At 50.7% G+C, this 21,285-nt stretch overlaps 1 protein-coding gene across 1 annotated transcript in view; it reads left to right on the top strand.

Annotated features, from left to right (window-relative positions):
* LOC149343103 (tetratricopeptide repeat protein 37) overlaps positions 1 to 21,285 on the top strand; it is a 55,586-nt gene that overhangs the window by 33,504 nt on the left and 797 nt on the right. Inside the window, exons 27-39 of the mRNA XM_089545619.1 lie at positions 8,789 to 8,903; positions 9,152 to 9,248; positions 9,829 to 9,900; positions 10,108 to 10,232; positions 10,458 to 10,578; positions 12,063 to 12,240; positions 13,217 to 13,475; positions 14,580 to 14,770; positions 15,018 to 15,176; positions 15,770 to 15,849; positions 19,289 to 19,352; positions 20,479 to 20,612; positions 20,841 to 20,967. Coding sequence (XP_089401745.1) covers positions 8,789 to 8,903; positions 9,152 to 9,248; positions 9,829 to 9,900; positions 10,108 to 10,232; positions 10,458 to 10,578; positions 12,063 to 12,240; positions 13,217 to 13,475; positions 14,580 to 14,770; positions 15,018 to 15,176; positions 15,770 to 15,849; positions 19,289 to 19,352; positions 20,479 to 20,612; positions 20,841 to 20,967 — 1,722 coding nt within the window. The remainder of the gene's footprint in view (positions 1 to 8,788; positions 8,904 to 9,151; positions 9,249 to 9,828; positions 9,901 to 10,107; positions 10,233 to 10,457; positions 10,579 to 12,062; positions 12,241 to 13,216; positions 13,476 to 14,579; positions 14,771 to 15,017; positions 15,177 to 15,769; positions 15,850 to 19,288; positions 19,353 to 20,478; positions 20,613 to 20,840; positions 20,968 to 21,285) is intronic.

Raw genomic sequence — 21,285 nt, 5'->3', positions numbered from 1 at the left:
CGTGCCGGCTTTGCCGCTCGGACCAGTGCATACTCGAGCTCGCCCGCACGTGTCCTCTGACCTGCAGCGGCTCGAGCCTGTCCAGCGGGGTCCAGCGACCTCAGACAGGCGTACCTTGCGTTGATTGCCCACTCTCTCTCGCAACCGGCCCAACGGTCGACACGAGAGAGAGATCACAGCACTGCCGCGGGGACATTCTCCTGCAGCGGCGTGCTAGCGGCGCATATTGCTCGAGTCGCTTCGTGCGCGCAGCGGAGCCTTGCTCCTCGCGCGCCCCCGGGACGGGGTGACGGTTGAGTGTGTGTGTACTGCTGAAGGACGACGTGAATAAACGTCTCCTTTGTGAACTTGGAGGCCTATTTCTTTGCGGCGAATCGCTCTCCTCCCAGCGGAGGTTGAGTGCACCGCATCGGTGTCCCAGTGTGTGTGTGGTGACGGCTGATCGGGGCCCTTGGCTCGCGCGAAGCTCGAACCCGCGGTGGGTGGTGGCCTGTGTCCACTTAGAAACCCACAACTGGCGCCCAACGTGATAAGTCATTGGCGCTTACGCCTTTGATGACACATTAGCGAGCAGGTCGCCTTGCCGATCACGCTTGCGCACCATGTCTACCCCCAGCGGGGCACTCGGTAGCTACATGTCGGCTCCCTACGGAGTTGTAGCGTCGTTTGATCCGCTGGCTGCTGTTCCTTCGAATAGCCAGACACCGTGGTTGGCCGCGGCCCCCGTTGGGGTTTACGGCGCCACAACCCAAAATGTCGACCACGCGGCTCCCATTGGAGCTGTATCGGAAGCACCCTGCGGTGCATCCGCTGGTCACATGCCTCAGCTGTGCACGCTTTCCGCCCAGTGCGAAAGCAGTTCGTGTCACGCTGCCGCAACCGGCAGTTTCGAACAGCAGCAGCCGTGCCCCGCGAGCAGTCAATTCTGCTCTGGGAACGGCGAGGCGCTGGCCCGGTTCCCTGCGGAAACCGCGCCGCTCATCGAACTAGGAGCCTTGCCTCCCTCGTTCGTGCAGCCCGCCCAAGCCTCCACTGAGGCCGGGGCGCAGGCGCTGCTAGCCAGTGCTGCCCAGATGATCCAGTCGCTGTCAGGGGCTGTTGGGACACTTTTGGCCACGCCGAAGTTGTCTCACCCCGCGGTCAAGTTGCCCATGCCAACATACCGCGGATATGATGACCTACTCAGTGCCCGGGATTTCCTTGAGTCCCTCACCCATTATCAGAGAACTATGGGTCTCACTGAGCAGGTGGTGCTTGCACACATCATCCCCGCAGCGCTGACTGACACGGCAGCTCGGTGGCATCGGCTTTCCGGCCACCGGGCAGCGACTCTCGAGGAGTTCCGTGCAGCATTCCTGCGCGAATTCCTGCCCGCTGACTACGAGCTTAGGATGCGGCGAGAGCTGGAGCTCCGTACTCAGGCTCCGGATGAGTCGCTGCAAGAGTATGTTCGTGCGATGGAAGACCTTTTCTCAATCGCCGAGCCCAGAGCCTCGAACGAGGAGCGTGTCGAAAGGACGATCAGGCAGGCACATCCGACCTTTTCGGCTTACCTGCGCGGCGGCCGATTCCGAGATTTGGAGGAGCTGGCCGCCGAGGCAAAGCGCATTCAAGGCGACATTCTCGCCGCGCGCGCCTATCGTCCGCCACCGCCGGCAAGCGAGGCCCTTGAGCCACGCTGTGCATGGAGAGGGGCCTTGCCCTTACCCAACCGGCGACCACCCGCACAACCTGCCTTTGCAGCTGTTAGCGGGCAAAACGAGGCATGGGAGTTGAGCGAAAGAGCTCTCGATCCCTACTCGTACGGGAGACGGGCAGCCTGCGCTGCACCGTTTTCTGAAGCGCGTGCTGAGGGGCGCCAAGCGCTCCAACGCACAGCGGAGGGGGAAACCCGACTCGGCCGACCCTTCGGTCGTGCAGCGGGCGGACCCAGGCAGGGAGAGGCGCCATTGTCCCGCGACCAAGCTCGCGGCGGTGTGCGTTGTTTCCGCTGCCAAGAGAGGGGCCACTTAGCAAGAGAATGCACCGTAGCCAGGCCTCCTGCGAGGCAGGGAAACGGCGGCGGGGGTCGGTCGTAAAGGGACCACCGGCCCAATCTCTGCTAATTCCCTCTGCGTACAGGGCAAGCTGCCTTGCTAATGCGCACGCGCCGTTTATTCCGGTCACCATTGCTGGCCGCGAATTTTCGGCGTTACTGGATACGGGAGCCAGCGCTTCCTTGTTCGGTGAAGAGGTTTTGTCCCACTTGCAAAAGCACTCTGTGCGCTTGCGGGACTGCCGTACGGCATTCAACCTTGCGAAAGGCGTAGCCCATTCGGCTGGCGCCGCGAGGCTGTCTGTCAGGTGGGGAGAGCGGACGAGACGCACGCGTTTCATCCATCTCCCAGGGCTCAGTGTGCCCATGATTCTCGGACGGGACTTTCTCCTGAAAACCGGGATCGTGGTGGACATTGCGAATGGCGGCTATCGCGACGGACCATTTTCCCAGCTTAAGCCGTTCATTAGCCCACCGGCGTCAGTATCTGCCTGCGCAGTGAAGGCGTTCGGAGAGTGCCACGCTCAGCGGACAGGGCCACGCCCTTGTGTCGAGCGTTCCGTCGTTCAGCCTCCCCTTTGGGACCGAGCGGCGCGGCACGACCAGGCACCACATCCGCTGGCCGCCTGTGCGGTAACATTGGATGACACACAGAAGGCTCGTTTGACAGCGCTATTGCGTCAGTACGATGAGCTCTTCACGGATCAACCTGGCTGTACCACTTTAGTGAGCCACAAGATCCACACTGGAGACGCGCTTCCTTTGAAGTGCAACCCTAGACCCGTCAGCCTTGCGAAAAGGCAGGTGATTGATGGGTTGCTGGATGAGATGCTGTCGGCGGACATTATCCGCCGCTCGTCCAGCGCCTGGGCGTCTCCGGTGGTGTTGGTGCCTAAGAAAGATGGCAGCCACCGTTTGTGTGTGGATTATCGCCGTCTAAATGCGCTGACTCGCAAGGATGCCTATCCGCTCCCGACGATCAGCTCAATCGTAGGAAACCTGGGCAGCGCGCGGTACTTTTCCACGCTAGATGCCTCCAAAGGTTACCTACAGGTCCAGATGGCTGACACTGACCGGTCCAAGACCGCGTTCACGTGCCACAGAGGGCTGTTTGAGTTCACTCGTATGCCCTTTGGTCTCTGCAATGGTCCTGCGACTTTTCAGAGGCTCATGGACCGCGTCCTGGGGGAAGCGAAATGGTCCCACGCCATGTGCTACCTGGACGATATCGTGATTTATTCACGAACCTTCGATGAGCACTTAGGCCACATTGCCGACGTGCTCGAGAGGGTACGGGCTGCTGGGATGACTTTGAATCCTGCGAAAGCCCAAATAGCGCGGACCCGGGTTCAGTTACTAGGGTTCACGCTGGGCGAGGGCTCCATTGAGCCTGATGCGGAAAAACTTCGAGCCATACTCGAATTTCCCGCGCCCAAGGACGTACGCGGCCTCCGCCGCTTTCTGGGAATGGCCAATTTTTATCGGTCGTTCATCCCGTCCTGTGCCCGCGTGCAGGCACCCTTGACCAAGCTCTTGGGAAAGACTGCAGCGTGGCGATGGGGGCCCGAGCAAGAGCGATCCTTTCGCCTCCTGTCTAGTGCCATTGCCGAGACAGCGCAGCTCAGGCTACCCGACCTGACCAGACAGTTCGTAGTCCAGACTGACGCGAGCGATCTGGGTTTAGGAGCAGTTCTCCTACAGGAATTCGATGGCGTGCTGCAACCGCTGGCCTTTGCCAGCCGCTCCTTGCTGCCCTCGGAGAGGAATTATTCCGTGACCGAGAAGGAGTGCCTCGCCATCGTGTTTGCACTGCGCAAATTTGACGTCTACCTTGATGGAACGCAATTCGTGGTGCAGACAGACCACAGTGCGCTCAGTTGGCTGATGCGGCTCCGCGAGCCTGCGGGTCGGCTGGCGCGCTGGGCTCTCCTGATACAGCATTACGACTTTTCTGTGCAGTATCGAAAGGGGAGCACAAACGTGGTAGCTGACGCGCTATCCCGTGCCCCACTCGCCAGCGGCGCCTTGACGCCTGTAGGCGGAGGGGGCGAAACAGCGGACGAGCCGCCGGGCGGCAAGGAGGGAGAGCCCGCGAACGGGTTAACCCATTCCGCTAACCAGGCAAGCAGCGCTTCGCAAAGAGGACGAGAGGCGAAGCTCTTCGTGAGCGCCTCGGAGTTGCCGACGCGAACGGAAATTTTGGCTGCAAACCTGAGTGGGGACGAGACCACGCTCCCCTCTGGGATGACTGGAATCGTTTTCAGCCGTAAAGAGCTACTGAAAGCCCAGCAAAATGACCCCTTTTGTCGCGTAATGAGCGACGGTCTCAGGGAGACGGAGCGCCGTGACGCTACTGGTATTGTAGCGGGCGCAGGGGGGCAGAAGCCAGCGTGTGTCGCGGCGAACCCCGGGGATTCATATTTGCTGGACCATGACGGGCTCGTGCTGAAGTACATAGCCACCGATGACGAGTCCATCGACCCGTTTAAGGTGGTTATCCCCAAAAGTCTAAGAGGCGCACTTTTGCGATTCTCGCATGACGAACCACTGGCCGGTCATCTGAGTGGCTCCAAAGTTTTTGCAAAACTGAGTCAATCGGTGACGTGGCCCGGCATGAAGCGTGACATTTTCCGCTATTGCCGTTCCTGCCATGTCTGTCAAGCGGTGAAGTCACGGGGCGGCAAGCCGCCTGGAATGATGAAACCAATTGACAGTGTGCGTCCGTGGCAGATGGCCACCTGCGATTTGATGGGGCCTTTCCCCAGGAGCAAGCAGGGGTTCATTTACCTGATGGTAGTCGCTGACCACTTTTCCAAATGGGTTGAGTTGTACCCCCTTCGAAAAGTGTCAGCACGAGCGGTGCTGGATAAACTCCAGGAAGTGTTCTGTCGGTTCGGCTTTCCGGAAAGACTGATCACGGACAATGCGTCCTATTTCACCGCTCGGGTGTTCGGTAACACGTGCCGTTCCCTCGGAATCGAGCACTACACCACTTCACCCTACCACCCCCAGTCCAATTTGACCGAGCGAATCAACCGAACGCTCAAGCCAATGCTTGCGGCCTTTGCCGAGTGTCAAAAGGATTGGGCAGACCATTTGAGCGAGTTTGCGTTCGCCATCCGAACAGCTGAGAATCGCTCAACTGGTTTCTCTCCCGCCTTCCTCAATTTCGGGAGGGAGCTGGCGAATCCGATGTCAAACGTCGTGCAGGGCCAGCTCGGGGATGAACAGACGCGGGCAGACTGCTCTGCTTATGCGTCGACGCTTCGGGACCGGCTTGGTCGGGCTCTCAACAGAGCAAGGCAGAGTTTGGCGGCAGCCAGAGCCCAACAGAAGGCTCAGTATGACCGCAAGCACCGCCGCCTGACTTTTCAGGTGGGTGGTCTTGTCCTGAAGCGCAACCACGTTCTTAGCGATGCGAGCAAGGGGTTCTCAGCCTCGCTCGCTCCTAAGTGGCTTGGTCCGTACCGAGTGGCCAGAGTCTGGTCGCCACTCGCGTACCTGCTGGAGGATCCCCTTACGGGGAAAACCAGCCGTGCCCACATCGCAGACCTGAAGGCCTACGCGTCACGGTCTGACGAGCTTGCGCCGGTACCCATTGGTATCAAAGGCAAGCGCAAAGGCACAACTGGTGCTGCGGAACGCAAGCGTACGGAGCACCGGTACAATCTGAGGCGACGGTCACGGGTGTGATTGATGCCGAACGGCGGACTTTTCCGCAACCGAAGGCACGCAGCCTCAGCTAGCTGGCGAGCTTTCTCGTCAGGCCCTACCTAGGCGAAGCACGGTGTGTTATTTTTTTTTTTTTTTTTTGCAGCATGGTCAGTTCCAGCCTTGCGTGTTTATCTATTTATTTATTTGTTTTGTTTGAGTCAGTTTCTAGCCACTTTCGTTTCCCCGCTTGCTCGTCTGTTTTTGTTCGAACGTACCCAGATGTACATAGGCAAACTTCAGCCCGCTCGTGCTTGCTCTTATCTTCTAGAAGGAATAGATTGGATTAGGTGTCGTTTGTACAGCGAGCCTTTTCTCATTTCCGGCCCGACTGTGGGTGGTGGGCTCGTTAAGGAGCCGTGTGTCGCGGTGCGAGTTTTGTGCGGCCCGTATGGAGGGGAAGTTGGCGGGGCGTTTGGGGCGATGGGGGGGCGGAAAGTGCACCCTTTGACCCTCGCCGCGGCGCCTCTGGACGCTTCTGATGGGGGGGGTCGTTGTCGCCGACCAGCGTCCGCGCACGTGCCGGTGTATGCGTGTTTGTGGCTGTGGCTGTGTGCGCGCGTAACCATGAGCCAAGGCGACGCCTGTGAGTTGTGCCGTTGTGTCCTTCTGCGTGAGCGCGAGGATGAGAAGGACCCCTCGCTGTGGACAAGGTTACACATCTGGACGCCGCCGAACGTCCTCGCCCGTTTCAGCCGGCGTGAGGGGGGTGCACTAACTGTCTTGTGCCGAACGTGATGTCGTGTCCAAGGGCGCGAGGTCAGTGCTCTGCCGCGGCCCCGTCGTCATCAACGCACCCTACATCAACGGAAAGAAGACCGCCATCAGTCGTCGGCCCTCCAAACCCGTTCAACTTGAAGTCTGCGAGCGGTGAGTCGCCGACCGGCCTACTGGGCCGCGCCATCGAACTTTGAGGCTGACATCCACCTGTCACATAGTTGTACAGTTGTATTCACATCTTCTTGTGTACCGTGTATATAATCTGCAAGCTGTTTTGATTTACTGAAGCGTATGGCAGTGTTTGTTTGTTTGCCTTGTTTTTCCTTTGTTTTCTTACGTTGTTCTGGCTGGACCTGAAGTGTAGCTTATTTTTTTGTGTATTGATTTCTTTATTTTTGGCCGCGTGCTTTGCCGATGGGTAGGAGGGCATTTAAGGAGAGGGGGATGTGGGAATCTGGCTTTCCGCCGTCGCCTTTGCGCGGCTGTGCCGGCCGCCCGCGTTGTTTCTCCTCTTTCCCTTGCTCCCGCCTCAGGCGGTGGAGAGGCGGCTGGGTGACTAATCACTGTCATTTAGCCACAGCTCCGCCCCGGCTCCCCAAGGGCCTTTGCCATTGGCGCCTTTTGGCGGGAAGTCGGGATCCGCTGGGCGGCCGCGCACCCCGCGACCGTCCGAGCGGGCCCAGAGAGAGAGATCCCTCCGAGACAGCGTAAGGTGCGTACGTTACTGTTTGTCCGTGCCGGCTTTGCCGCTCGGACCAGTGCATACTCGAGCTCGCCCGCACGTGTCCTCTGACCTGCAGCGGCTCGAGCCTGTCCAGCGGGGTCCAGCGACCTCAGACAGGCGTACCTTGCGTTGATTGCCCACTCTCTCTCGCAACCGGCCCAACGGTCGACACGAGAGAGAGATCACAGCACTGCCGCGGGGACATTCTCCTGCAGCGGCGTGCTAGCGGCGCATATTGCTCGAGTCGCTTCGTGCGCGCAGCGGAGCCTTGCTCCTCGCGCGCCCCCGGGACGGGGTGACGATTGAGTGTGTGTGTACTGCTGAAGGACGACGTGAATAAACGTCTCCTTTGTGAACTTGGAGGCCTATTTCTTTGCGGCGAATCGCTCTCCTCCCAGCGGAGGTTGAGTGCACCGCATCGGTGTCCCAGTGTGTGTGTGGTGACGGCTGATCGGGGCCCTTGGCTCGCGCGAAGCTCGAACCCGCGGTGGGTGGTGGCCTGTGTCCACTTAGAAACCCACAGTGTCCAACCTCCAGGGGCAGACCACGACGTTACAGTCGGGTTTCGGGCGAGCAGTTGAAGGTGCCTTGCTGCGTCAGCTCTTGTTAGTGGTATGTGGACAGTGTTGGTTGTATTAAAGGCCTATTGAGGCATTATTGTTCTGAGGTGGTGTTGTGCAGGCTTCCAGGTGGAAACTAAACGAAACTGAAGCATTGCAATTAAACCAGGAATGCTTTCTGTCCCTTTAGGCTTGAAAGATGCTGTAAAACAGGTTCTGGGCAGAGGTGTCAATATATTGTCACGCAGCGCAAAAATATTAATGTTTTAAGTCATTGGGCAGTAGAGGGATGCAGCTCCACAACTTGAACTGAAGTATACATTGCGATGACATACTATTTTGTTTCCGCTAAGAAGGGATGTGCTGGGTACCCACTGCAAACATTTCATGCTACACCTGTGCTTGGCAAAAAAGACTGGTGTTTACTGCATTTCATGGCCATTTCAGGTTTATGAAAGCTAATCAGACAACATTTAATAGCTCTGATTGTATTAATGGGGCATTAATTTTGGCTTTGTAGGAGCGCCGAGATTGAAAGTATGTTTCAGAAATAATTTTTGTTGTGGTGCTTTGATGTTGCGACAAGCATTGTGAGCGCTCTTGTGTACTCTGGCATAACAGTCGATGGGTTGCAGCTGAAGTTTCTTTGCTGACTGTTGGTATAGCTCTGAGCTGTGTTGCAGGGGTCCACAATAGATGTGAGACTAAATGTGTGAAACATTAATGTTCACATGCAAAGTGTCCTCTGGAATTGGAATTAGCTGGCAGTAGAAAGGATAGAGAAGCTCTTTTGGATTTGCACTTGTTTGGAGGAAAGCTGAGATGCCAAACTGGAGTGTTACGTGCCCTGATGTACAAGGTATAAAAATTGAAAAATTTATTGTGAGGAAGTAATATTCTGCTACTGTTTTCTTAGCAAGACCATATAAAGAATTTAGTTTGGTGAAGTTTAACTGCTGAATTTAAGTAGTGCAATCCAAAAACCCAGTGAACGGAATCGCCTGATGAACCAAAACTGTGACTACCATTTTGATACAGGGGGATGTTGCCCGGGCCTATGCCTACTGGCTATGCAAACAGTCTGGCCCACCGGATATTAACCCTGGCAGGGACAAGCTTGTTATTGCCTCTGATGCACTTTATCGCATTGTTGGTGAGTGTTTTTATTTTTTTATTTTTCTTGCAAGTTCTCGTGAACACCTCTCTGAAAAATGAAAGAGTTACTTACTGCTGTCTAAAAGAGCACTGTTGCAAAGCCAGTGCGTTGCTTGCCCTGTAGACACTACGCAGAAGCTGTGCCGGGTGCGTTGAATTTGAATGTAATTTATATAAATTTGTGCATTATTTTGCTGCCTGGTGGCAACAAACGTTGATGTATGTGTGTACATTAATGTGTTGTAGACTTGGAAGGTGGCCTGGAACCTGCAACACTCAACATGTTCGGGTTACTGCTTGAACGTCAAGGATTGCTGAGGAGCGCCAGGGATGCCTTTAGAAAGTATGCCGCAACTCCTTGAACTGTTATAAAAGTGGCTTATTTCTGCTCTTCTTTACTTCCTCTATAAAAAGAATATTCAGTGATCTCTGTCAGTGATAACTGAATATTTTTTTTCTCCTTCGATTCCCCCCCCCCCCCCTCCCCCCGTTGGCTCAGTGGTTATGGCACTCGGCTGCTGACCCGGCCTGACCTGGCTGATTCGGCTGCTGACCGAATTTCAATGGAGGCACAATTCTAGAGGCCCGTGTACTGTGCGATGTCAGTGCACGTTAAAGAACCCCAGTTGGTCAAAATTTCCAGAGCCCTTCACTACGGCGTCCCTCATAGCCCGAGTTGCTTTGGGATGTTAAACCCCCATAAACCATAAACCAAATTTTGTAAATTAGTTCTGAAGTATTGTTTTCTGTGTGCTCTGTGGCAAAACAGTTATGAAATGAACCTACGCAGTGCATTTATTTTTGAAGGAAACAGCTGGTATGTGGCAATTGTGTGGTTGAGGCATGAGTGTCAGTGCGTTATATTAAAAAAGAGCTTTCTCTGTAAGATGTTTCCTCGTTATGTCCTGCCTGGATCTTTTCAGGGCGCTGGCGCTGCCCGACCAAGCAAATGATAACATCAACAGCATACGTGTGAATCTGGCCCGGGTGTTGTGGTAAGCAGTATTTCTTTGCTTTGCTGTTGTTGCTTAACAACATGATGCATGCATGACACTGAAGGAAGGTTTTGGCTCTGAAGTCTTAATTTATCTTCCTGCCTATTAAGGTTTGAAAATCAGTGTTTATTAGTGAGCAGTTTGATACCACACCAGCAGTCATTATACCTGCATTAGAATAATACTTTTTTTAATGTTTCTTCTCAGCCGTCTAGGTTGTTACGAGGAAGCTATTCAGCTGTGCCTGCAAGCGGAGTCTCGTTCACCGGATGTACTTCGCCTCCTTGGTTTTTGCTACGGAAAACTGGGTGAATTCGCGGAGGCCTTGAAAGGTACGAGGGATCAAAGGCATCCATTTTCACTTTTTTCCTATTATACATGATTTTCTGCATTATATATAGCTTTAAAAGTGCAGAATTTCCTAAAACCTTGCTGTCCCATCTGGCTTTTTCTTAAGTTACTGTACCTTCGTTCATGGACCATAGAACTGTCCACGCTGTTTTGATTCCAATGAAGAGCATTATTCCATGCTTTTGCGCTCCTTGCCCCATGTGCAGTTTATGAGGAAGCTGTGTCAAAAAGCCAGCCGGAGGAGAAGGGAGAAGTGGATTTGGCCATGGCTATGGTGACTCTAAAAGCTTCTGGGGCATCTGCTGCCAAAGATTTTCTCCAAGACAGGTACCAAATCATTCTAGTCTTGTTTTTTCAGTGTTTTGCTTGTTTCTTTTTTTTTTGCTTTTCTTCTCTGGACTAACCAAGCTCCTTGGTTGATTGTGATGTCTGAGCATTGCATTATCTTGATTCAACGACATCAGATGGGCATCAATGAGGAAAAAGAAAGGGCTAATTTTTATTGTCATCTCTTTATCATTTTTGTTGTTTCTTCCTGCTCACGAGTGTGGGACTTCAAGCATGCAGAGCTCGTGTGCAGGGCTCTAGTATACAATGTAAATGCATCATCATCATCATCATCAGCCTGACTACTCCCACTACAGGGCAAAGGCCTCTCATGCCTCTCCAGTTAACCCTGTCCTTTGCCAGTTGCGGCCACCATATCCCCGCAAACTTCTTAAATCCGCCCACCTAACTTTCTGCCGTCCCCTGCTACGCTTGCCTTCTCTTGGAATCCACTCTGTCCGGTTATCTTGCCTTCGCATTGCATGCCCTGCCCAAGCCAATTTCTTCCTCTTGATTTCGACTATGATGTATTAACCCGCATTTGTTCCCTCACCCACTCCTCCCGCTTCCCTCTAACGTTACACCTATCACTTTTCTTTCCATAGCTCGCTGCGTTGTTCTTAACTTAAGCTGAACCCTCTTTGTTAGCCTGCACGTTTCTGCCCCATAAGTGAGTACCGGTAAGATACACCTGTTGTATACTTTTCTTTTGAGGGATATTGGCAAACTGCCATTCATGATCTGAGAGAACCTGCCATATGCACTCCACCCCACTATTATTCTTCTAGTTATTTCCCTCTCATGATCCGGATCAGCGGTCACTACCTGCTCTAAGCAGACGTATTCTCTCACTACTTCGAGCACCTCGCTACCAATTGCGAACTGCTGTTCCCTTGCTAGACTTGAACATTAAATTGGTTTTCTGCATGTTAATTTTTAACCCCACTCTTCTGCTCTGCCTGCCTAACTCATTGATCATGCTTTGCAGTTCATGTCCTGAGTGACATAGCAAGGCAATGTCATCAGCGAATCGCAAATTACTTAGGTATTCTCCATTAACTCTTATCCCCAACTGCTCCCAATTCAGGCCCCACAATACCTCCTGTAAGCAGGCGGTGAATAGCAATGGAGAGATCGTATCTCCCTGCCTGACACCTTTCCTTATTGGAATTTCATTGCTTACTTTATGGCGGACTATGGTAGCTGTGCAATCGTTATAAATATCTTCCAATATTTTCACATAACACTCTCCTACACACTGATTCCACAATGCCTTGTGACAGCTGAGGTTTCCACTGAATCAAATGCTTTCTCGTAATCAATGAAGGCTATATATAGGGGTTGGTTATATTCTGCGCATTTCTCTATAACCTGATTAATAGCGTTTCTGGAAACGGCTTTGATACAGTGGCATGCATTGCTCACTGCCAAACTTGTCAAAGAGACTGCTGTGCCTCTTTTTTTTTTTTCTTTGCCACCTGTAGGTCGGGTGGCCCCACACAGTCCCGTGAGTCCCTGGAGGCCCTGTGCTGCCTCTCCATGCTTGCTGCAGACAGTAGTGCCAGCCACGGTTATATGCAGAGGCTAATGAAGTTGGCTAGAAGTGGCACGTTGCTTTACGAAAGGACAGCGTTTTTGCTCTGTTGCCAGAACCTTACAAAGGCAAGTATTTACCAATGGCATCTGTGTAAAGCTATGGTTTCGTAGAAATGGTGTGTTTGTTATTAACCCCCCCCTTATATTTTTGTAAAAAGGAAAAAGGGACATTCTATGGGAATCACTTCTAGCACACTGGACTCGCAATTGTGCATCCTTGAGCTGTCAGCCTTGTATTCAATCCCTGAGAGAAGCAATACATTATGAAGATAGCGTTACCATTTGATTCTTTAGGGTCGCACCAATAATGCAGATATTTGGAATAACTGCACATACATGCATTACGAATGAATTATAAGTAATTGAGTATGGGTATGCTTATTCCGCGTACAACCTTTGTTTTCAGTTTCTACTTCCTCAGTAAGTATAACTTAAAAAAAAATGGTGTTCAGTGAGGGCTGGTGGATGAGCAGCCGTAATGAATTCCAAGGAGCAAAATGAGGAATGCATTACTTTGACCTAAGGCCTACCTGCTTAGTGTTACAAATTTGTTGTACTGAGCAATAATTGGGCTGCTAACTGCGTATGCCTGAATCAGCAGGTTATGTACTCACTCATTGTCATCAACAATGGCACCTCTGCTAGCTGGTTCTTTATTGTATTAAAACGCTAGTATTTGATAAAAGGCCAGGTGAATGAAGTAAATGCACTAGATATACACTAAGAGAAAAAATAAATAACTGAAATTTGTGATTACATTTTGTCAAAGCATGGCTTGACAGTAGTCTGACATCGTTGCTTGTTTTGGTAGCTTGCATCGAACATTCCCTCTGACTAAACTCATTTTTTATTGTTTCGAAGCTGTTTTGCCGCATGCTGCGCAACATCCTCTTGATATATACAGTTGCCTGAACAAACACCACTCAGTGTTCAAGGGAAGCACCCATGGTTCATCTCGCAGTGGTAGAATAGCGAAATAAAGAAAAAAAAGTGATCACTTTGATTTTTTCTCTCATTTCCTGCTTGCTCCTTGTCACTGCAGGGGGATGATCCCCGTCAGGCCTCCCGTGCTGTCAGCTGTGCTGTACACCTGCACCCGGACAGGGGCACCCTGTGGTCGACACTGGCCCAGGCCCTGGTGACAGCCCGGAAGCCCAGTGCCCTCTGCTGTGCCCTGGTTGCCCTCGCAATGGGAGAGTGGTCTTCGCACCACCTGGCCATGCTTGTGCTGGCTAGGCTGATGCAGGGAAAGGCCAAAGAGGCCCTCAGTGTTGCTCAGAAGATGGTGTTCCTCTACCCCGGTGAGAGGCCGGTTGGCTACTTTGCTCGAGCGTCTCTCATAGGCTGCGTCTACGATCTCTCGATCGCAACAGAGTCAGAATATTCAAGACGTCCCACGCATAGCAAATCCTCTTTAATAAACTGAACTTGTAAAAAAAACGAAGAACAACTTCGAGATAAGCAAAGCACTGAAGTTTTCTGCATGCTGGCTGCACAGTAAAATATTTTCTGCCTTTTATTTATATTTAATTGGTTTACGCACTGCACTGCACAGAATGAGAGGAGTCCCATGTAGCAGCATGGCCAATCTGGAAACTCAGCTGCAAGAGACTAGTGTGAGTGCTCTGAAAACGCAATGGTGACAGTGGGCATCGTCATGTCTGCTGTGGTGCAAATGATGCCGCTACTTGCTGCCTGTGAGGTTGGCTTGGGTTGGGAAAGGGGGGGGGGGGGGGAAGGAAGGAAGGTTGAAGAGGGGAGATTTCACTTATTCCTGCATTTACACCCCCCTTCCTCCCCCCTCTTTTGCTTTGTCCGGTCGACTTGCTTTGGGAAATAGACTGTGCTCTTGCAGTGCATTTTACATACTGGCTTGTTGCTTCGTGATATGACCCACGGGTCGTTGAGATCACTGGTTGAAAGCCCATTGTTTTTTTTTGGGGGGGGTTTCGCAGACAAAATTTCAAGATTAGCAGTGCCTACTACTCATCTCCTGAGAGTTTACTGTACCACAGATCTCTCTATGTACTGGGCTTGTTGGAAGGCAGAATATTTGCAGTGTCAACGGTGATCCCTTATTGAGTAACTGAGGCGGTAATAAAATTTTTGACTTTCAAATGACTGTCTTTATGTGTTGAAATGAATGGTTGGTAGCGTTGTGAAGGCAGATCGATTTAATTTACTTTCATTTGAAAAGTCACGTTTGGCACCGTTACGTCTATTTCGCATCAGAACAGTTGAAGTCACAGTTGAAGTTGTTGCTAACTCATATTTTCTTTTTTTCTTATCTGCTGTGGGTTCGAATTTTACAGCGTCTAAAATTTTTGGCAATGGCCACAGGCCCTCAAGATGCTGCGCTGGCCAGATCCCAAGTTGGTGATGAAACTTTTTCTACTGTTCTTCAGACTCTCATCCAGCATGGGTACTCCTTGGTGTGGCCATGAGCGAGTGCCGAGTTGTTGCTGACAAGGCACTGCAACATGACCGGTTCTTGCTGGGAGCAGACAGCTCATGGAAACTCTGGTCCAACCTGGTTCAAGTGCAGTATGCCTGCAGCCACCAGCGGTGGCAGAGAGTTTCTGAACTGGTGCCCGTGGTGAGTGATGCGAGTTCAGTGCACTGGATTCTGCCGTTCCTGTACTCCGACCCACCTTTCGTTCCATGCTTTGTGTTCTCGTCTTTGTTTCCTTTAGAATGTCATTATAATGCAAGTAGTTTTTTTTTTATTCACACTGCCCTCTTCCTGTCTCTTGATGTTAGCCCTATCATTTTCAATTCCGCAGCTTGCAACGCAGTTCTCAGTTTAACTGTGAGCCTTCTGAAATGCCTTTTCTTTCTTTTAGGTCCTCTGGGGATTTACTGGCAGCCCTCTTGTGTCCAAATCCCTCACTGTGCTGCAAGCATTTTCAGACTTTCTGGGGAAATCTGCCTCTCTGGAGCGTGTGTCGCTCAGTCCCCTTCAAAGTGTGGTTGATTCGGAGAACACAGCCACTGGCTGGCAGGTGAGTGGCTCCTGCTTTGAACAGTGTCCTCTTATTAGTGAGGCCGTCATCATCATCAGCTTAATTACATCCATTGCCGGCTAAAGGCCTCCCTTACTTGCCTCCAATTAACCCTTTCCAGTGCCAGCTATGGCCACCTAGTCCCCACAAACTTCCTAATCTCACCTGCCCACCAAACTCTTTCACCCTCTGCTATGTTTGCCTTCTCTCAAAATGCACTCTGTTACCTTAATTAAGCGACCGTCAATTACTTTCTTTCCGTATTAGTCTAAAATCAGTGACTCTGCATGTGTCCGTGTGCTTGGGAGTTTGGCTTAAAACTGTGGTGTGACCCTTTCTGCGTATTTTCAGCTTGTTCTTTTTACGCTTTGTTACACTGAGGCTCCATGTGAAATGCTTGCATTTTGTTCCAGTGCCTGCAGTGGTGTTCTGCCTGCATGCAAGTTCTGTTGTATGTCTCACTGAAAACTTTTCTTTTCTGTGGTCTTAAATGAAATGGGCAGACAACTCCCGGCCATGTCGATACAGGGTTTTTCATGCTTATGCCTTGCAAGGTCGCTCGACAGATCTCAGAAGAAGCGCGTGTCTTGCAGATTCTGTCGAAGCTGCAGCAGAAGACCAGGAACTACAGTGAAGCTATTGAGTCACTCGAAAAGGCAAAGAAGTTTGATGGGTAAGAAAGTGCATTTTATACCTTTTCATTCTTTCTTTAGAACTGTAATGTTTAGTTGCCCATTAAATGTGAGCAGTACTGCGTAGTGCCTGTTCAGCCTTGCATTCCCACATGAGCGCTCACCCTCTTGTGGAATTAAAGGTGCACTGAAGAGGAATCTCAACTTGTCTTTTCGCCGCGGGAACTCAATCTACGTGTTCCGAGCATGCTTAGAAACTTCGATTTATTGCCCTGTGTGGCCGATTTCCCTAATTAAATCGAATTAACGTCCGGCTCCCACCTTTTTTTAAAAAAAATCTCCCTCGTACGGTGGGCGGAGTCGACCAACGCGGGGAGTGCCTTTTACCCAGTCCCGTGGCGGCTTGCCCCTCTGCCATCGGCGGAGTAATACGTAGTAGTCCGTAGAAGCAAATAGTCCGCACATTTTTATTTCTGTGGGCTTATTTTGCGGTTATATTATCTGCAAATGAGACCACTGAAGCTCCACATCTATCTATCCCCGACCCCCTACTCCCTAACTCTTCCTTTTGTGACAATAAATGTTTTTACTACTACTACTACTATTCATGGAAACCTAAAAAACAAAATGAAGCGAAAGCAAAACCTTCACGGAGCTGGCTGAAGGGCACTCCACGCGTTGGTCGACTCCGCCCACCGTACGCGGGAGAATTAAAAAAAAAAAAGGCGGGAGCCGGACGTTAATTCGATTTAATTAGGGAAATCGGCCACACAGGGCAATAAGTCGCAGTTTCTAAGGATTCTAGGAGCGTGTAGATCGAGTTCCCGCGGCAAAAAGACGAGTTCAGATTCCTCTTCAGTGCACCTTTAACAAACACGGTTTTGCAAGTGGAGTCAACAAGCACCAGACACAGTTTGGTGCTGCTTCGCAGCTGCACATCAGCACAGCATTTTGTCAATTTGTACTGCAGCTCATGTCTGTCAGTGGTGCCGTTCATGGGTGAAGCGTCCGAGCAAGTGTATTGGTTAGAGTAAAAGTGATCACACCCGCCAGCATGAAAGGAGATGATGGTAATGTATCACTTCTCACGGCTTTGGCATCTTTTCTTTGTGACCGCCTGGTGCCTGCTTCTTCATGGCTATACCAGCCGCCACTTGGGAGCAGTTATGCTGCCATTAAAGGTGCACAGAAGAGGAATCTGAACTCGTCTTTTATGCGAAGCATACTAAAATAGCCCAACCCAGCTCCTCGAGCGCGGCGGTGTCGTTACCATTGACCTTTCGTGACCTCCATGTCATACCACGTGATGCGTGACGTCACAGCAGATGAAAAACGGGGGCCCAACTCGCGCCGTCGCGCGAGGCGTCGTGACCAAGGATGACCACGTGGTGCGTGACGTCACAGCAGATGAGAAACGGGGGCCCAGCTCGCACCGTCGTGCGAGGCGTCGCGACCAAGGAGGACCATGTGATGCGTGACGTAACGACATAGGAGAAACGGGGCCCCAGCTCGCGCTGTCGCGCGAGGCGTCACGACCAATGTGTTTCCTGCTTCTGCCGCTAGGTGCGCTGTAGTGAACACGTGATGCTGGAGCGGCGCTTATACAAGTTGGTGCGCCTGCCTCTGCTAGGCGTACACGGGATAGAGATGCCTCCTGGAGACAGGGCTGCTCGTTGGAATGAGAAGCAATAGTTGCGGCGTGCTACAGAGACTGATGAAGAGCGTGAAGAACGTCTAGCCAAGCGGCGTGCTCGATATGCAACTCGGCGACAATATGCTTCGCATATGACTAGGCTTAACCTAAGCTAAGCCTCAGCCATTTTTTTGCCACGCAAACTCGATCTACATGTCCCGAGCATTTTTAGAAACTTCGAATTATTGCCCTGTGCTTCCTATTTTCCCAATTTAAATCAGATTAACATCTGGCTCCTGCCTTTCTTTTTTTTAATTCCCAGTGGATGGTGAGAGGAGTCGACCAACGCATGCCTTTCAGGCAGTCGCGTGGCGACTTTGCTTTCGCTTTTATTTTGTTTCTTTTAGGTTTCCATGAACAAATAGATCTAGTCAGAGACTACATAGCTGCAAATTAGGCCCACAAAAATAAAAATACGCGTGGACTCCTTGCTTTCGCCGATAACTAAGTATCACTCCGCTGATGGCAGAGCGGCAAGCCGCCACGGGACTGGTTGAAAGGTTGGTCGACTCCTCCCACTGTCTGCGGGGAATTAAAAAGAAAGGCGGGAGCCGGGACGTTTCATCGGATTTAAATTAGGGAAATCGGCCGCACAGGGCAATAATTCGAGTTTCTATGAACGCTCGGAACGTGTAGATCGCATTCTCGCGGCAAAAATACGAGTTCAGATTCCCCTTCAGTGCACCTTTAATGCTGTTTATGTGGTCTTCACTTTCCCATTTCTATACCTGAACGGAGACGTGGTGGGCGACTAAGCTGTGCTGTACTGTAAATATTTGGACTACAGGAAGGATGTGCTCATTGGTGTTTTTTCTGTTACAATCTCACAGGGTCGTGCAAAAAATCGTGTCATCCAAAATTTCATATAATCCACAGTGAACAAAAACCTTGTGCACGTGCATAGGAAATGCATTCGTGCAGATCTGCATTCGCTCACTGCTGCCCATTGATCCCTGTTCATACAACGCAAATATTGACGGCGAAGTTGGCCATGTTAGTGCTTGAGGTTGCGGTTGCAGCCACGGGCCACGCATTCTATCATCCGTAGTGGCATGGGAGGGTGTTCGAGGAATCTGAAATTCTGCATATAGTGCACAATGCACTCCGGCAAGAGATTTTTATCGAGTTCGTATCCATAAATTTGCATCAATGAGATTCTATTGTATATCATTGAAATGTAGCATATTTGTGCTAAGGTCAGAGTTTTAGTGTTACTTTTCCAAAGAACTGAGATTTGTTCAGTTTTATGTAATTGTTGTGGTATATGCTTTATACTTTTTTGCCTTTCAAGCTTGTCAGTTAGTGTTTCTATCAGAACTTTGCCTGGTAAAGCAACTTTAAAAGATTTCGTTTTTGTTGTGAAAGCAACACTGCACGAGTCGCCGAGCTGGAGAAAGGCCATACTGCGCATGCGCGAGGAGCAACATGGCGCACAGCTGGCATGCCACCGTCGTCGCTGCGCGGGCGACTCAGGGGTGCCGCCACCACTGCTGTGCGCTCTCCATCGCCTCTCCCTCTCTCTCCTCATTACTTTCGCAGTCCTCCAGGTTTAACCAGAGCTAAACCACTGCCAATTTTCATGGTGGCCTTGCGTAGTCGTATCCTTCACTTGGTTGTAGTGTCACAGCAGCACTATAGTGCTACGGCTGCTTACTTGATGTGCTTCTGCAAAAGCCTCCTAGCTTATCATTTTTAGGGCCACTTTAGCAGCTTGGTGACAGGAGCATTAGCAGCTTCTAGTAATAATAGTGGGTGCATTACAGCAAGCGTCTGCGTTTTCTTTCCAGAATGGAGGACAAGGCTTTGCAGTTGGAACTTTGCCAGGCGTGGCTAGCCTTGTGTTCTGCAAAGGTTGGTTTTACTCCACATCCCTCATTTGGGACTCTTGTAGCAAGCAACTAGGAGAGGGAATGCCTCGAGGCTAGCTACCTCCATGAGAGTGCCATAATATGTGTGTGTCAAGCAGAAAGATGGTGTTGCTGAAAATTTATTATAATGCTCATATGTGATGGTGAGAGTGATGTCCCATGCGCATTGCACAACTGCAAAGTTTGTTGTGTTTATTTATTTCTTGCATCTCAGGGGCCATCTCGTGGGGTATATTACATGAAGGGTTGGGTATTTTATGCACAAAGAAAAATATTTCTATTAATTATTATTAGCCTTGCTCATGAGATGTGCTACTTGAGCAGGCGTGGCTGCAACTGTATGCAAAAGTGGCAATAAAAGGGTTATTATTATTATAAATATACAATTATAAAATATGCTTATGCATTTCAGTCACTGTTAAAATATCCAGGGAGCTTTGCATGTTTTATCGAACATGTTGAATATGAAAAATAAAATTGCAAAAATCAGTGCAGGTAGCCTCCATCTAGACGCATACAGTAAAAGCTCAGTAATTAGAACTTCAGAACATCGGCAAAAATGTTCAAATTATCCGAAAGTTTGAATTATCGAATGATTCCGAAAAAACAAACAAACTAAACAACGATGTGCATGACAGTAAATTTATTCGGTGAAAGGCTGTGCAACGGATGCCCGATTTTGAAGTGAGAACAGTACGGCAGTGACCATTTTACACATTTCACGCCAGCCGCCACCACATGCGGGCTGGCACTAGGCTCAGAGATGCGAAATCAAAACTAAGCGGTCAGACTGTTCTCGGAGGCTGGGCTGACTGTTCGCAGTCATGCCTACTGTCGCATGCATGTCAGAGGTGCACGAGCGACTCTGCAACATGGAACTCATGTTTTGAGCATGGCTATTTCGACGATCCCTTGCCACGCCGGTTTACTCGGGCACAGTCCCCCTAACGGGTGCAAAACCCGTAGTGTTCGAATTGGCGATCATCCGATGCGCTGCACTTACATGAGCATTGGCTGGGACCGAACCAGCACTTTGAATTTTCCGGATTAACGAGCTCTCTGCCCAGTTGGCAATAGAAATGTGTTTATTATGTACCGTCTTCTTGCAGGCTAACTCATCCCAGCGTGGAGAGCTGCTGAAATCTGCCTTAGGATACCTCAACAAAGCACTGAGAACTAATCCCAGGTGCAAAGTAGGCCACTTGATCCTTGGCGTTTGGGCACTAGAGAACGACAACAGCAGGCAAGTGCTTGTCTAATGGCATGCTTGCCACTGGAAGTGCTGTGGTTTCCCCTCCTGGCTTGCAATGAAGTGAAGTAGCAGTCACTGACCATAGTCCTGGCTTATGTGATGTCCAATGGATGGATGCTTTTTCTTTTCCTTGCCTTGACAGTGCCCTCACAGGGCTTTCCCTTTGTTTTGTGCTTTAAAGCACTTCTTTTCCAGTGAATCATGAATTATTGCCTGCAGGTTGGCAAAGAAGAGTCTCGAGCGCGTGATCAGATTTCATGAAGGCGGGAGCTCCTGGATTCGGTCTATCGCAGTTCGTCTGCTGCTTCTACACTATGTGGAGAGCAAAGACCCCGATGCGCTGAAGGTGGGCATTATACTTAAATCTTTCTCAGTGGAACTGCATAGGGCTGCTAAATAACTGTTTGACCATCGCTGAACTGTTAAGCACGACAGAGATCGCAATTTCGCGACTTACCCGGAATCCACTTGTGATGCAGGTACTTGCTTATAATATGCAAGGAAGCCTGTTGTGTTAACCTATAGAAATAAAACTCAACTTTATATTCAGCCATCAATGAAGAAATGCTTTTGTTGAAAGGTGGCAGCTACAGTATATTTTTTAAGGTGGTGTCAGTGTACTCTGCAAAGATGAAATTAGCATGTTGTTATTGGTGTTGAGCCC

The sequence above is a fragment of the Amblyomma mixtum genome, chromosome 5, assembly GCF_055824585.1.
Source record: "Amblyomma mixtum isolate Tamu chromosome 5, ASM5582458v1, whole genome shotgun sequence".
NCBI lineage: Eukaryota > Metazoa > Arthropoda > Arachnida > Ixodida > Ixodidae > Amblyomma > Amblyomma mixtum.
This window is presented reverse-complemented; position numbering and strand designations above follow the sequence as displayed.